General features: G+C 35.0%; 2 protein-coding genes across 2 annotated transcripts; both read right to left on the reverse strand.

The window, feature by feature from the left end:
• Positions 1-959: 959 nt before the first annotated feature.
• Positions 960-3,962, reverse strand: LOC131064024 (1-aminocyclopropane-1-carboxylate oxidase-like). The gene is made up of 4 exons (XM_059215806.1): positions 3,861-3,962; positions 3,533-3,768; positions 3,015-3,380; positions 960-1,206 (listed from the first exon to the last, which is right to left on the reverse strand). The coding sequence occupies exons 1-4, from the start codon at positions 3,960-3,962 to the stop codon at positions 960-962; spliced, it is 951 nt and encodes a 316-aa protein (XP_059071789.1).
• An 11,607-nt stretch (positions 3,963-15,569) lies between these two features.
• Positions 15,570-16,892, reverse strand: LOC131064045 (1-aminocyclopropane-1-carboxylate oxidase-like). Its single transcript, XM_059215802.1, has 3 exons — positions 16,791-16,892; positions 16,463-16,698; positions 15,570-16,310 (listed from the first exon to the last, which is right to left on the reverse strand). The coding sequence occupies exons 1-3, from the start codon at positions 16,890-16,892 to the stop codon at positions 15,698-15,700; spliced, it is 951 nt and encodes a 316-aa protein (XP_059071785.1). The 3' UTR covers positions 15,570-15,697.

Genomic DNA, 16,892 nt, shown 5'->3' on the forward strand with positions numbered 1-16,892 from the left:
TCATAAATTGGTGTAAATAATGCTCGCCTACAACCAAACAATGTCAGCCGTTTGACCAAATTTCACGACAACTGTATGCTTGTTGAAGTTACAAGAAGAGTTAGTATTTGATTATAAAATTCCTATCCTAGAATGCTTGTAATGGAATAGTTTCTTGTGTTGTTCACTAGAGAATTAATTGTGTTTTGTTTCCAAAGCACTTATAAACCCAAAATAAAGGGTAGGTGGGCAATTGTGGAAGAAAGAGATATATTTCCCTTAAAAGTGTAGTGCTCGAGTATGATAGAAGGTATTGAAGTAGCCATGAAAAATAGAAGGTCTTGAGCTTTTGAGAATGTAGAGAAATTAATAGTTTCATTTCAATTTCTTATGTCTAGTGTGAAATTGTCTTTGCATATTTTGTTATGTTACGTTTAATGGCAATGATGTCTTGTTTAGAATATATGTGCTAGTTATATCTGCATTTAAAACATAACGGGAGGTTACATTCTTCAGTCATATTCAACTTTGAAATATACTGAGAGGCTCAATTTTCGATATATAAACAAAGCATCATGATTGGAAACCTATAATATTACTTTTATGTTCGGTTAGACAAGTTAACTATTCTAGTATTATTACGAATGCTTTCTATTTTAATGTTCTAACATATGTTTAAACATACTCTTAGCTATGATAATTCTATGTGAGAGAAAAACATCGATAAATATAAGAGTTCAAACTACAACTCAATATACGAATCTTTTTATAAGAAACACTTTTATAATTATATAAATTAACATTTTGATATATATAGATAAAATTTTATATATATGGATGAAAAGATTCCTTAAATGGATGGAATACATTACGAGGAATATCAAAATGGATGGAAGACAGTAGCCACAGAAATAAAATGGATGGAAGACAGTAGCCACAGAAATAGAAATAGGAGAGGAGGAGGTAAATAGAGCTCTATTCTATTGGCATTCTACATTCACAATCCTCATAGCTTCGAATCGTGGCTCTTTGGCTTCATATTTCTGGTGGTTGTAAACCTGCATGTAGTCTCCAAATAGATACTCTGGATACTCTGGATAAACCGATAATTCATCACCGGTCTGAGCAGTAAGTTGAGATGCGGGATAAACCTTGGCATTATATGAGGGATTATAAAACGATGCCACTGAGAAACGGTTGCCATTCTTAGTGGGTAGAATGCGATGCCATGCGTGTTGGAAGTGGCGACACTCTGAGAGGGGGGGGGTGAATCAGAGTGTAATATTTTTAGCAAGAACTTCTTATAAACTTGACAAATTTGATTCACAATAAGCTCAGATGAATGAAAGTTGAAAAAACTGAACAAATGAGACTTAACACCTTGATATAATACTTTTAACAAAGCATGAATTATACAATAGAACCAACTGAAAAAACTTGATTCATGCTTTTCAGAAAATAAAATGTTATTGAGTCTTTTACAAAAACATGAAACATCTAAATGAGTATTTCAAAGGTTGCATCACATAAATTCAACACAACAGAGTATGAAATGAAAAGAGCTAAAGACATGAAGTATCAGAGCATAAACCAGTAAGACAAACTGAGACAAGACAATGCACATAACACCATAGTTTCCAAGAGTGGAAAACCCTCCTGGGGTAGAAAAACCACTCGGGAAGATCCCTTAAATTATTTCAAAGAGCACCAACTCAGTACACAAGATTTAGAAACCACAAGGCTTCAAGGAGCACCAACCCCTCTTTCTTATCCAATGAAAACATTCCAACTCAAGCTACAGTCACTGGTAATTTTATGAATGCACTTAATTCTGCAGTCACAAAACCATCAGTGGTTGGAGCGAGTATATTTTATCAGTCTGTACAAATGATTCTCTCTAAAAGATTTTTGCAACAATATTCTTCAAGGCTTTTGAATCATAGACATAAAATAATAACATTCTTTTAAAGGAATCAAACACTATCAGAGAGAAAAACTTAATCTCTGAACAAAATAATTTCAACCATTATAGTCTCATGTACTCTGCAACAAAAACAGAGTAAAACTCTCAAACCCTCTACTATCTAAAAATCTCTGATAGTCTTTTGTTATACACAACACTTTTCTTTTCTTTTTCAACAAATTCTTTGTCTTTCCCCTTATTCACACTCCTCTATCTCATTTCAGTATAAACTGTTCTGTATTTAAACCATTTTTGTCCCCAAAAAAAAACATCTTCAAGAATAACCCTCGTATAGGGTTACCAAAAACCTTACGGAAATTTGCAAACTGAAAACAAATAACCGATTAACTGTGCAACGAAAAGAGAAGCTGAGAGAAACTAAAGATGCTTGATTTCCCAATTTTGAAAAACTAAAAATAAAGCAAAGTCTCTTTTCTTATTTCCATTTTTCATAACTGAAAAACCTGATTCGAAATATCTGAATCTTTTTAAGCATATGAACAAGAATAATACCTGTGAAACGCAACCTCATTGATAACTGAAAACAAACTAACCAGAAATCCATTAAGCTCACTGTTAAGTCCACTTTTGCATCATTCTTTTCAACCGAACAAACTAACTCGAGCTCCTTAGCTACAGCGGTGGCTGCATCTCTCATGGCATCCAGGGTTTGAGACGGACTTCAAACTTGTTCAAAAACAAAATGAAACACAAAAACGATGCTTCCAAAAAACTTTTAATCTGTCGGTCACAAAGTGTATTCCGAAGAATATGCTATTAGTCCGTAGACAAATTAAACATAATATAAACCAAAGATGCCGTTCAATAAATGCCAAGTCAGTGTTATTCACTGTATCCGTGTCACCAGCCTGGCTCGAGAGAAAGGTGTTTTAAACATATAACACATCAGCAAATTTCAATGTATCCGTGTCACTAGTCTGGCCCGTGAGAAAGGCTTTTTAAGTATATAACCACATGCTTAATACACTTGCCTCAAAATATGAAACTTAAACAACACAACTTCCCTTTTTTTATTTTCTTGTCATCGAGGACAAAAGTATCAAAGAGCAACAATGCGCTGGTGTATTTGCCGTTAGTGATGGCTTCCAACTGGTCCCCAATTTCAACAACTATTGCGTATGGAATGGGTTGCACGTCAACCCAAGTGCCATCATTGAGGACCTGCAAACCGGACACTTGATCGTCTTGGTATAAGAGAATGAGGCCACCTGCATCTGTGTGTGCACGGATGCCCTTGATGAGGTCCGGTCTAGGGCAAGGAGGATAATGGCTCACTTTGGTGCCGAAGAAGGGCTTCTCTCCTCCCGCAAATGCCTCTTTCAGGTACTCTTTCTCTAGCCCCAGATTCAAACTTATTACTTCCAACAGCTTTTCTGTCAATGAAAATATCTTGTTTCGAAACTCCTGGATAGTTTCCCTGAGAAAAATGCAATATAATGTCTTAGTATTTAGTTTTTCGATATCCAGAAACCAGAAACACTTGTATATAGATCATGCTCATATTAATTTTTTCTATTCTATATTTATAGAAACGTTTGAATTGTGCACAAAATAGTTGAGTAGTTGTACTTGAAATCACTGGGTTGGGAAGGCCATGAATTGGTCTCCTGCATCTCATGTATTTGAATAACATCTTCCCAATCAACGTTCTCGATCTTATCAGCGTTATCGCTGTCAAGAGCGTTGCTCAACAACCTTACAGGCAAAGAGGCATTGAAGCTCTGCTCTCTGTTAAGCTTGTAATGCTCCGAGCAAACTTTCTTTACACGGTCCATGAGTTCATGCTCTATGCCATGGTTCAAAAGCTGCAAACACAAAACGAAATCACTTCAACTCTGTTTTCTCTATAATTAGTAAGTTTTGCACATGAGAAAATATGATCAGTTGTGTTTTTCACCTGAAAGAAACCAGTACTCTCGCAGGCCTTGGCTATTTCAGCCATGATCACCTCTCTGTCTCCTCCGTCTATGTTTTTCATGTCAATCACTGGAACGCCCATTTTCCTTATAAATTTGCACTACAAATTCTCTTGAAAAGGAGTAGAAGAAACGGGCTGCTGGTTACTGGTTACTACTTTTATGCAATGCTGTGGTGCGCGCAGCTCTTTATATAGATGCACATCAGGAAGGAATGTGACTGAGCTAAGCAATTAACATGAACACGATAGACGACTTACGTGGTCTGCGATGCCGCAGATTCAATGAATATGATAGACGACTTATCGTTATCGGCCTGGTCTGCGGATAAGTCTTGCATATAAACGTGAAATGAATTAAAACGTGTATCTTAACAACTGCGAGCGAAACAGAGATTAGGAGAGTATTTAGCTTTTCCAAAGAAACTGTTTATTCTCGGATTTTTGAAGATCTGCTTGTATTTTTTAATTATAAAGTCAATTTAACTCGTTTTGAAGATGACAATAGGTTTTTGAATAATTGATTACTACAGCGGGTGATAGGACTGATTAACCAATCGGATCAACAGAAACTGGGTAAGCAACGAAGTCGCTGCTGGCCCTGGAACCGGAACTTGTGTGGGCTCAGGAGATGCTGGCTAGTGAGATGGCTATGGTACTGGCCGTGCCTTTGCCTTCGTTCCTAGGTCTCAATCACGAACATCTGGATCTGGCTCACGAAGTGGTAAGTGAATTTAAATTATTTAGAAAAATGACCAAGCAGTCTACGTTTTGAATATTTAACTTTTTATTGACAATGTCGTTTTTCTTTAAAGCCGATTTAAGTTATTTAGAAGATAACACAGGAGCCTTATGTTCTGGACAGCCGATTAATTTAGCAAAACAATAATAATTCTTCTTTTATCTAAGATTAGATTTCTTTTCTTTTATATATATTTGAAAGGGAAGGCCTTAAATCTCTATGCTATCTTCAGGGGGTGGAAGTTAATCTAAATCATTTAAAAGATGACAAACAATTCCCATAATCTGAACAGACAACCCCAATAGTCACCACTCTTTAATACCATCACACCATCATCAAGGTTTTTTGCGACTGAGCCACCCACCATTATGACAAGATGCTCCAGTCTCACAAAAATATCTCCCAAACGATTCATAAGAAAAATGCCAATTTATCTTATGACAAACAATGGCTATAACTCCCAGCATTGACATTCACATTTATGTAACCTACCCTATTCAATATGGTTTTAATGCCAAAGGGTTGTAGCTCAATTGGTGAGGACGATGGTGTGTGATATAGAATCCATGCACCAAGGTTGAAATCCCCGGAGCCGCCTTCGCAACAGGTTCAATCCCTTATGGACTGGATCCCACTGTACGTGGCTGCTTAGCCGAAGGCGACTTGTGGTTTAGATGTATGCTTACTCAAATCGTTGTAATATGCTATACAAAGGAAAACATGCCAACGTTGATGTATTCCTGACTTGTTTTTATAAAAATAAGTATGCTCTTAACAATATCTAAAGTATCCTAGAGAATAATAATAACCAAATAATTTACCAATAAAAAAAATAATAATAACTAAATAATTCCTACCAAGATCCCATGGGTGTCCATTTTCCAATGTATGTCATTACAAAAATGTTAGAGAGGTAAATATTAAATATATGAAAATCAATATCCTCAAAATCATTATCTAACCCAGGACATTGATTCAAAGACTACTTATGATCGATAGGAAAACGAATAATCACCAAATTGCACTCGTGCATATATAACCACTACAAAATAGCCTCCACATGCATACCATAACTAAGAAAAATAAAATTTGAACTCAATCTATATTGATTTCCATGTCAAAGATATATTTGTCATCCCCTAAATGTTTCATATCAAAATCACACTGCAACAATCTTGAGCATTTTAATCTTCTTGCGAATGTGCTATCGTTTATAACACTCTCTTGAAGGTCGTTGCAACGCTCTACAACCTACTTGGTCGCCTTGGCTTCTCCAAAGAGTTGAGGTGAATTTGGTCTTGTTATTTTTACAGATTAGTTCTCATTCTTCTCATGTAATTTTATCCATCAGCATTAAATCCTATGTTGTACTCGACACCTTGGGATTTCACTAACTTTTCGACCACACATATACACACTAGTTTGTGACTCCCCGTGGACATGGGATTGGAATTCAGGGATTTTATGAATTATTCGACCTCCTAGAAACACAGAGGATAAAACGACACATCTTTTTAAATCTTCATCTCTTCCTTTGGAGGTTGAGAAACTAAAGTAGGGGCTCAACCATTCATTGTGATCTCTTAAGGGGCCCCAACATTTCATCTCTTCCTGATTGTAGGTTTTATTCGGGGTTATTCAGCCTCACGAAGGTATTATCTCTTCTCTACCTTCTCATTTCTATTTCATTATTTTAATCATTTGAGTTAGTTAATTTTAATTTTTGTATGATTTGGTCTCCCTTGCTTTGCTACTTTAGTTGCTCTTATCTCCTATTTTGTACGTGGGATAAAAACTAGGCAAGCCCTTTAAAGTTTTTGATACATCACAATAACATCTTGGGCAAGGAGATCCATCGTCTGGTACCAAGTTCTTTATTTAAACTGATATTTCCATTTTTCATTTAGGTTTTTATTTAAGAAATTTTTCTTTGGTAATCTAGAACTTTCCATCTCACATGTTTTGAAATCTCATTTTTGGCTCACTTAATGTAATGTAAGTTTAGAAGTATAATGTAAAATTTAACTTTGCACATATGCGGGACTGAGTTAAGGAACTGTTATAGATCGATGTTGAAGAGGCTATGGCATACATCCAACAAATATCTCAATTTTTCATGTGAGTATTGAGAACGTTGATGTTCAATACCATTTTATTAGGCAGTCGAGCATGAGAGGGTGATGGTTGAGAAAGTTGACTCTTCTCAAAATGTTACAAATGCGCTGCGAAGTGTAGTGAGCGTAGAGAATTTTAGAAGGTGACATTAGTCTAGAGGAATATTTTTTCCTAGCAAAATTAGTCAATAGTGATTGTAGTGCCTTTTGTCTTACAAGGTGTTTGAAATGTGGAAGTTTTTTAGGAAAGGTGTCTTGAACTTGCATCCTAATGCTAATAATACAAAAAACAAAATTGAGTTAGAGAACATAGAATCTCAATTTCGGTCGATAGATTTAATATTTTGACTTAAAAATAATTCTAGATGGGTTTTCCTTAGCTCTCTTATGAACGAGACACATATCCCTCAAAGCTCTATCATTTAAAAAAGTATAGCTCAATCAAATTTTTGTATAAGAAGTTACGACCTCTAGAATACGGGCTTCCCAAAATAGAAATGTAAATTCATCTAATATGCACAATAGCCTTGTAAGAGTGAGTTACGCTTGACCAACTTATGATTGCTTCTAGCGCATAATCAATTATTTTTGAACGGAGACAGTGAAGCACCCATGTGGGGGAGTAGATCATGATGAGCTTATTATAGGGGGAAGGAATATGATATTTATAGCCTCTTAAATCATATTGGAATTTTGGCTTTGGATTTTGGGCATCACACTTTGGGTGGTTTATCTCATGGTTTCCCATCTATAATTTTATGGTTTTATACACAGACTCTCCTATTTATTGGGTGCTTGAAATGGAGGGTTTCATAGTGATTTTTGTAGGTAGCTACTATAATTTCTTAATACCTCTTTTTGATCATGCTCTTGTAACGAAAATCTCCCTATAATAATCTTGTCACCTTTTTGATGATACTATAATTAATTCACCCTTTGAAGTTTTATGAAGTTAAAGAATGACCTAAAAATTATAAACAGGTTTTAAAAGGGATATGACATATTCAAGTAGATCTATCTATGTAAAAAAGAATTTGACGGCCTTAAAAGTAACATGGCCAATACCCCTATTTTAGTCCATCATGGTATTCAAATTTATTGTTTTAAAGCACCACGCATCTGACCACATCATGCCGATCATAATTCTTTAGAAAAATGATGGGGGAATAGATTCAAGAGAACTTCTTCAAAAAGCCATTATAAATAGTACATTTGGTTGAAAACACACCTTTTTTCCCGTAAAGGTGACTAATCAGTCTCAATTTTAAATATTAAAATTATATTTAATTGTGTATGCTCTTGATGGAATAGTGAAAATTATTCTTACTAAATAGGAGATTAGGTTCAATGAAAGGAGTGAATTGATTGTCAAAGTACAAGATTATAACATTGATATTAAACCTACAAACTTGGTAGGAGGGAAAGGATTGTGCAAACTCATAGTAAAAAATAAGAGAGAAGACGATTTAAGTGAAACTAAAAATTTCGCACTTGTAGTCTCTGTTGGACTTAAGAAAACGATTCTTAAATATTGCTTACTTCTGCTAGAGTACTTAATGAATAGTTATTTTTTAGTAAGGTTTTAGAATAAATAGATAATTGTAAGTTAGCGGGTTAGTTGCGAAGTTACGATCTGGTAGGTGCTTATATGAGAAATATAAGCCTTTAAAAAGCCTAATGTGGAACAACACATTACTAGTTATCCTTAAAAATTCAAAATAAATTAATATCTTTTATTTCTAAAAACAATTTGTGATCTGGTATTATTTGTGTTGTCTCCAACATTATTAACTTGGTATTAGAGCATGCAATGGTTTTGATCCTATGAGTGAGTTGTAGCTAAATTATGGTATATAAATATTTGCAATGGAAATGGAAGTTTATAGAGGTAATGTTGAAGTGAATTAGGTTCTTGTGTAAAATTTGTGAATAGGCGTGGTACATGATCAAAGAAGAAAATTTTGAATTTATTTCCCTAGGCGTGTGGAGAAGAAGAAATAGCATGGATATTACAATAAATAGATATAGAGAAGGAGGAATGTGCGGCATGTGGTTAGTTTAGACTGGTGAAGAATTGGTGGTTGTTGGCCGCATGATAGATTTGGAAGACCACTGTTGATTTAATTATAAAATCTGCAAGAAAGATAGTGAATTAATTGATGACGGAGATATAAGAAGTCCAAGGCGATTTGAATATAAAGTATAAGGTAATCCACTTTCCCAGAGAAGTAATGACAGGAGACACTATAAATAATGTGTTGGTCCTATATGGAAGCCAAAGATCGATATTTTAGACCTGAAATTATTGATGTATAACAAGGAAATTTAGGCATGGAATAAGTCAATGCACTAGTCTTTAATCTCTCTATTTTAAACACCAGTGAAGTGCAGAAGTTTATACCAAATACATAAACTGATTAAGGTACGAGCAGAATGTCTTTTTTTATTGAAAAATGAATTGTTTGAATATTTAATTGTCATTGAGAATTAACTTACCTAGGGCATGTAGTTGGAGTTATGGCACATATTCATAAGACGACAAATGTGTATGGTTTGAACTGTGATTTTTATGCATTATAAAAGATACACCAATATAGATGTGTAACGAACACACACACACACACACACATTGAAGGAGTTTTAGAATTTATTAAAGGGGAGTATTTGAAAAGATTATTTTGGAGGTAAATTTCATAATTGAATCTTTTCTTGTGGTTAAATAAGGGTATATATTTTGTTGAATAAGGGAACCCTTTTTCCTGCTATGTACAATTGTCCAAGATGGGTCACCGTCAAAATTTAAAACCAAAAGGGAAAGAGGAGGGAGAGAGTCCCTCCAAAGGCATATAAGAAAGTAATTCTATATTGGAATGAAGAGGAGCAGATATAATCGGAATAGAAGGCAAATTAGATGTAGCATTTCCCAAGGGCAACTGGGAAGTAGTAGACAAAGAAGAAAGCGACCCCAAATACAGACCCGCAACAACCAAGATAGGAGAAGATTACTAGCTAGGAATAATTGGTTGCGTATCCTTAGAAACAACATCAGAATAATTGACATAAACATCATTGCGAAAAGTAGTGAGTTGATGACGAAGGGAATTCTGCCACCAACCCGAGGATGATTGTTTAAAAGAAGAAAGGGATGCCATCATAATTTAGTTTTGTGTCGTTACAACATTAATCAAATGTTCAAGTCATCTATGTTACACTTGACAAAGATTTCAAATTCAGATGGTTGTATTGTTTGAGATTCTAGTGAGATATCAAATGGATAGTGTAATAGGATCACATAGGAGGTCGGAGGAAATGGATATAGGAGGAAATATATTAGTGATTCATGGCAGGAGAAGCATTCTTCTCCATTTTTGCCCCTTAAGAAAAGATGGGGATTGGATTTTCATATGAGTGCACTTGATGTATCAACATTTGATTGTTGCTATTTAGTACAAAAGAGCAGCATTTGGTTGATCTTCATTTAAACCATAGAGGAAGGATTCAAAACACTCGAGGGATATGTGGAGTCTCAAAGGAGAATTGTTATGTCATATGCAACACTGTAGAGGGATTTGATAGGTCTAGAATGTCAGAGGAATGTTTCTCTCTAATTATACAAGTAGGTTTGGGAAAAGCTACGCCGTTTCATGTTGTGTAGAGGTTTGTGGGTTCTATAATTAGGAGATCCGTTCATGGAGCTAGTCTCGTGTTTCCTGTGTCAGTGAGGATTATTCGTGAAGGTGATTCATCAAAGTATCGATAAGGGTTGTGTTAAACTCTTACAATGCACAAAACTCACTGGGATAAATCTAATAGGGGATAATTTTGTATTATTATATTACAAATTATTTTTTAGTATGATTTTTCAATAATTAATTAAAAATTGGTTAGTAGGTTATTTTGGAAGTTACGTTCCCATTGGTGGTTATACGTGAAATATATGGTTTCAAAAGACTAACGTGCATGCATGTATTAACATGCTAAAGAATCCTAGATAGATTAATATCTTTTTATTTCTACAACGACAGTGTGATTTGGTGTTATATGTGTTGGCTTTGCCATTGTAGATTTCCCTACCCACAAAGAATGTCTTCAACATCTATGCTAAAGAGAGAAGAACTATAGGCTAAAATCAACAAAAAAGTGTTATCTAGTGGATTGTAGGGTACAAGCAAGCGATTGATGAAATCTCGTTGGATTGTGCGAATAGAGAACAACAATAGAATTTATTAGAATAAAATCATGATGCAAAATATGTCAAAAAACTATTAATATACCCAGTGCCATTTTCTATCCCTTGAGGTTTCTTGTAATTGACGAGGCATTCTAACAATGGAACCAAAATACAATAGTTACAATTAAACCGCAATCAAATACTATCCACACTCATATTTTGATTGATGCTAATTACTTAAGTATGAGTGTTAAAGTGGTTGAATATAAAATACTCTACATCTAAAGTGTTTTGCAATTTCATTGATGAAATGATACCGATAATTTTCAAGGTTACTTAGACAATATTAATTGATAATTATAAAAACAATTCTGCTTCAAACATATCTATGTTTTGTATTATTATATGTAGCCTTGCATATTTAAATTCATTGGCTTACACCCACAGGGTAATGATCACGAAACAAAAATCTCACAACCATTATGCTCAAGATAGTAAATGATAATAACAAAAAATAGGAAAAAAAAAGGATATTTGATGTTCTTGGGGTAGACACAATCACAATAGAAAGAGATCACAGTTTTTCAAATTAAAATTGCTTATGAGACCGGTAGTAAGCTTCATATACCATTGAAATTTGTTGGAATACGAATAGCAACTGTCATCAAAGATTAGTAATTTGAATAATCATTAGGGAAAAGGGATCACATCTTTGACTAGGAAAGAAGAGATAAAGAAAATAGCGGTAGACAAGATTAAAAATATTAAGAACATTTTAAATAAATGTTTAATGGAAGAGATTAGAATAGAGAGTTTGTAGTTAGGGACTTTGTGTTATTACGAGATAAGAGAAGAGAACTTAGAGGTAGTCATAGGATGTTTGATTATCTTTGCATGGTCCAAATCGAAATCCATAAACATTTTTCTAGAATCATCTATTAATTGACATATCTTGGTGTTACTCAAATTCCCTCCCCTTATAATAGATAATACTTGAAGGTATTCTAATAGTAAAATAGGTCGTGTCATGTAGTACACCATAGGCGATTGAGATTTATGCGCTTTTATATATTTGTGTTTGTCTTGATTCTCGAGTTTTATCTCAAGTCATTTTTTCTAAATAGCATTGTAAAGTTTTGACTCTACAACACAATGGAATTTACAATAGTTCTTTTGAATTATTTTTGGTTCTTTCTACATGTAAAAGGTCATTGTCGAGAGTATTACATCCATTTGTTATCATCATTTTCACCGTGGTAATGTTTAAACAGTTCACATTCATTAGACATTGTATGTAGCATTAAGGTATTTTATTATATCCATCATCACATATTTACATACATACGATTACAACCACAAGGTCATGGTCAAGCAACAGGAATCTCACAACCATTGTTCACAAGATAGTCAACGATAGTGAAAAATGGAAAAACAAGCTCCTTGATGTTCTTTGCATAGACACAATCACACCAAAAAGAGTTGCGATAATATTTCAAATTGAAATTGTATATATGAGATCGGTAGTAAGCTTCGTACACCATTGAAAGTTTTTGGAATGCAAATAGAAAAGGTTATCAAAGATGAGTGATTTAAAGAATAATTAGGCAAAAGGGATCTTATTCTTTAAAAAATGGAAGGGAAAAGGGAAATAATAGTAGGCAAGTTGAAAATAGTAGGGAAAATTTAAACAAATCTTTAATAGAAGAGATAAGAAAAAAGAGATTTTGTAGTTAGTGACTTTGTGTCATTATAGGATAAGAGAACATAACTGAGAGATGACCATGGGACATTTCACTATCCTTGCTTGGTCCTATTTAAGGTCGGTTGATATTTTTTGGAATCACTTACCTATTGACATCTTGACGTTGAACTAAAATTTTCTCTCCTTATATTAGATAATACTTGATGCTATTCAATCAATAAAATGGGTCGTGTCATGTACTATACCATACCTGATTAAGTTTTGTCCTCTTTCAGGTATTCTTGTTTGTCTTTCTTCTTGAATGTCATTTGAGTACCTTTGTAAAATTTTGACTCTTGAAGCCGATGGACATTGCACTACTTCTTCCCAATGATTTTTGGTTCTTTCTACATTTGCAAGGTCATTGTCAAGATTATCACATGCAATTGTTACCGTTATTTTGACATTGGTAATATTTAGAAGCGTCAAATTCATTAGATAATTTGTATCATTAAGTTATTTTAATATATGTAGCATCGCATATATACATTCATTCGATTGAATGCACATGGTAATGGTCAAGCAACAGGAATCTCACAACCATTATTCAAAAGATAGTCAATGATATTAACAAAGAGATGGCATTAGGAATAGGTAGATGCCATTGCAGGGGTGGGTGGGAGGAGTGGGAGGGAGAGAAAATACGGTCTTTGGTGATATTTGGGTTGTCACGATCACATCGAAATGAGAGCTATTGGATTTTTCCAAATTAAAATTAAATTTCTCCAAATGAATAAAGAAACACATAATTATTTTGACATACTCAAAGGAATTTGATCAGTTTTTTGAGATACACTTTTGAAGAGACAACACGCGGTGATACCAAGACGAAAGCACACGCACGGTAACCAAAGACGCACAATGAACAAACAAAACACATGACTTTAGATTTCGAGGAACCAGGAACTTGGGAAACTAAGTTCCCGAGGTTCCTGGGATCCCGAAATCACGAAATCCCTAAGCAACGAAGAAGGATGAAAACCCAGGATTTCGAGATCTTGGGGTGTGGGGAAGCTAGAGGCCACCATAACCTTGAAAACCCAGATGTCCGAAAAAATGCAAACACTAAACAAACAAACAGCGAAACCCGAGAACCTCGTACTCCGGGGTTTCGAGAAATGGAAGAACTCTTCCAAACCCGGAACTCCGAGATCCTGGAATTCCGAAGAAAACAAAGGGAAAGAATAGTCAAGGACACAGAGGAAGCCTGGGAGTCCGAAGATCCGAAGGAGAAGTTCAGGACCTCGGAGTTTCGGGACTCCAAAACACAAGACAAAAAAAGACAACAACACAAACAAAGAAAGAAAAGAAAAACGAACAAAAACAAAGCAGAGCAGAAGGGGGCCCCCAACTCGAGAAGAGAAAGGTTGAGGTGCGTTATGAAGGACATGACAGAATGCAAAATAGTAAATCTATCGAAAGGGTTATCAATAATGAGACGACAAGGGAAAAATATACACCCATACATAAAATAGGCCAAAATTGAGACATGGCTAAATAGGGTGCCGGCATGTATGAAGTACACTGAACCAACCAAGGTAATGAATCCTTCAATTAATGCGCCTTTTCTTTGTGGAATGATACACAGATATGAATATTTATATAGGAAAATCGGTTGATGGTGGTATTGGTAAGGGAGATGCTACCGAAAATAGGCATGCGTGATTGTGCTTAGAAACTCAAGGATTGTCTGATGGATTCGATGGATCAAACTTCGAATCTATTATTATCTCTCGTGGGCATGTTTAGAATAATTTTATATTATATAAGATATTGTTGGATCACTAGATAGGATAAAGAATCAAGTCGTACACCAATTAATTTTTGTTGTGGAATTCACAAGGAATAGAAACTATCCAAGTTGGAAATTAAGGCATAATTATATCCGTAGGTATCAAGAGAATATATCCCTTAAGTTTTGGTATTACTCTATACGTGGATGATGGATTTTGATGATTAAGATAGACTTGACTCACTAAATATGTTCATGCTTATTTAGAATCTTTACGTAATAGTAGATGTTCTTGCATGTTAGTGTAGTGATTGTACAAACAACTGAATAGTAGAAGAGGAGACATTTTTATTTGAGAGTCGACATGTACAGACATCGTTCATCATGTGCTTCATAAATTGGTGTAAATAATGCTCGCCTACAACCAAACAATGTCAGCCGTTTGACCAAATTTCACGACAACTGTATGCTTGTTGAAGTTACAAGAAGAGTTAGTATTTGATTATAAAATTCCTATCCTAGAATGCTTGTAATGGAATAGTTTCTTGTGTTGTTCACTAGAGAATTAATTGTGTTTTGTTTCCAAAGCACTTATAAACCCAAAATAAAGGGTAGGTGGGCAATTGTGGAAGAAAGAGATATATTTCCCTTAAAAGTGTAGTGCTCGAGTATGATAGAAGGTATTGAAGTAGCCATGAAAAATAGAAGGTCTTGAGCTTTTGAGAATGTAGAGAAATTAATAGTTTCATTTCAATTTCTTATGTCTAGTGTGAAATTGTCTTTGCATATTTTGTTATGTTACGTTTAATGGCAATGATGTCTTGTTTAGAATATATGTGCTAGTTATATCTGCATTTAAAACATAACGGGAGGTTGCATTCTTCAGTCATATTCAACTTTGAAATATACTGAGAGGCTCAATTTTCGATATATAAACAAAGCATCATGATTGGAAACCTATAATATTACTTTTATGTTCGGTTAGACGAGTTAACTATTCTAGTATTATTACGAATGCTTTCTATTTTAATGTTCTAACATATGTTTAAACATACTCTTAGCTATGATAATTCTATGTGAGAGAAAAACATCGATAAATATAAGAGTTCAAACTACAACTCAATATACGAATCTTTTTATAAGAAACACTTTTATAATTATATAAATTAACACTTTGATATATATAGATAAAATTTTATATATATGGATGAAAAGATTCCTTAAATGGATGGAATACATTACGAGGAATATCAAAATGGATGGAAGACAGTAGCCACAGAAATAGAAATAGGAGAGGAGGGGGTAAATAGAGCTCTATTCTATTGGCATTCTACATTCACAATCCTCATAGCTTCGAATCGTGGCTCTTTGGCTTCATATTTCTGGTGGCTGTAAACCTGCATGTAGTCTCCAAACAGATACTCTGGATACTCTGGATAAACCGATAATTCATCACCGGTCTGAGCAGTAAGTTGAGATGCGGGATAAACCTTGGCATTATATGAGGGATTATAAAACGATGCCACTGAGAAACGGTTGCCATTCTTAGTGGGTAGAATGCGATGCCATGCGCTGGTGTATTTGCCGTTAGTGATGGCTTCCAACTGGTCCCCAATGTCAACAACTATTGCGTATGGAATGGGTTGCACGTCAACCCAAGTGCCATCATCGAGGACCTGCAAACCGGACACTTGATCGTCTTGGTATAAGAGAATGAGGCCACCTGCATCTGTGTGTGCACGGATGCCCTTGATGAGGTCCGGTCTAGGGCAAGGAGGATAATGGCTCACTTTGGTGCCGAAGAAGGGCTTCTCTCCTCCCGCAAATGCCTCTTTCAGGTACTCTTTCTCTAGCCCCAGATTCAAACTTATTACTTCCAACAGCTTTTCTGTCAATGAAAATATCTTGTTTCGAAACTCCTGGATAGTTTCCCTGAGAAAAATGCAATATAATGTCTTAGTATTTAGTTTTTCGATATCCAGAAACCAGAAACACTTGTATATAGATCATGCTCATATTAATTTTTTCTATTCTATATTTATAGAAACGTTTGAATTGTGCACAAAATAGTTGAGTAGTTGTACTTGAAATCACTGGGTTGGGAAGGCCATGAATTGGTCTCCTGCATCTCATGTATTTGAATAACATCTTCCCAATCAACGTTCTCGATCTTATCAGCGTTATCGCTGTCAAGAGCGTTGCTCAACAACCTTACAGGCAAAGAGGCATTGAAGCTCTGCTCTCTGCTAAGCTTGTAATGCTCCGAGCAAACTTTCTTTACACGGTCCATGAGTTCATGCTCTATGCCATGGTTCAAAAGCTGCAAACGCAAAACGAAATCACTTCAACTCTGTTTTCTCTATAATTAGTAAGTTTTGCACATGAGAAAATATGATCAGTTGTGTTTTTCACCTGAAAGAAACCAGTACTCTCGCAGGCCTTGGCTATTTCAGCCATGATCACCTCTCTGTCTCCTCCGTCTATGTTTTTCATGTCAATCACTGGAACGCCCAT

Source organism: Cryptomeria japonica, unplaced genomic scaffold, assembly GCF_030272615.1.
Source record: "Cryptomeria japonica unplaced genomic scaffold, Sugi_1.0 HiC_scaffold_288, whole genome shotgun sequence".
Taxonomy (NCBI): Eukaryota; Viridiplantae; Streptophyta; class Pinopsida; order Cupressales; family Cupressaceae; genus Cryptomeria; species Cryptomeria japonica.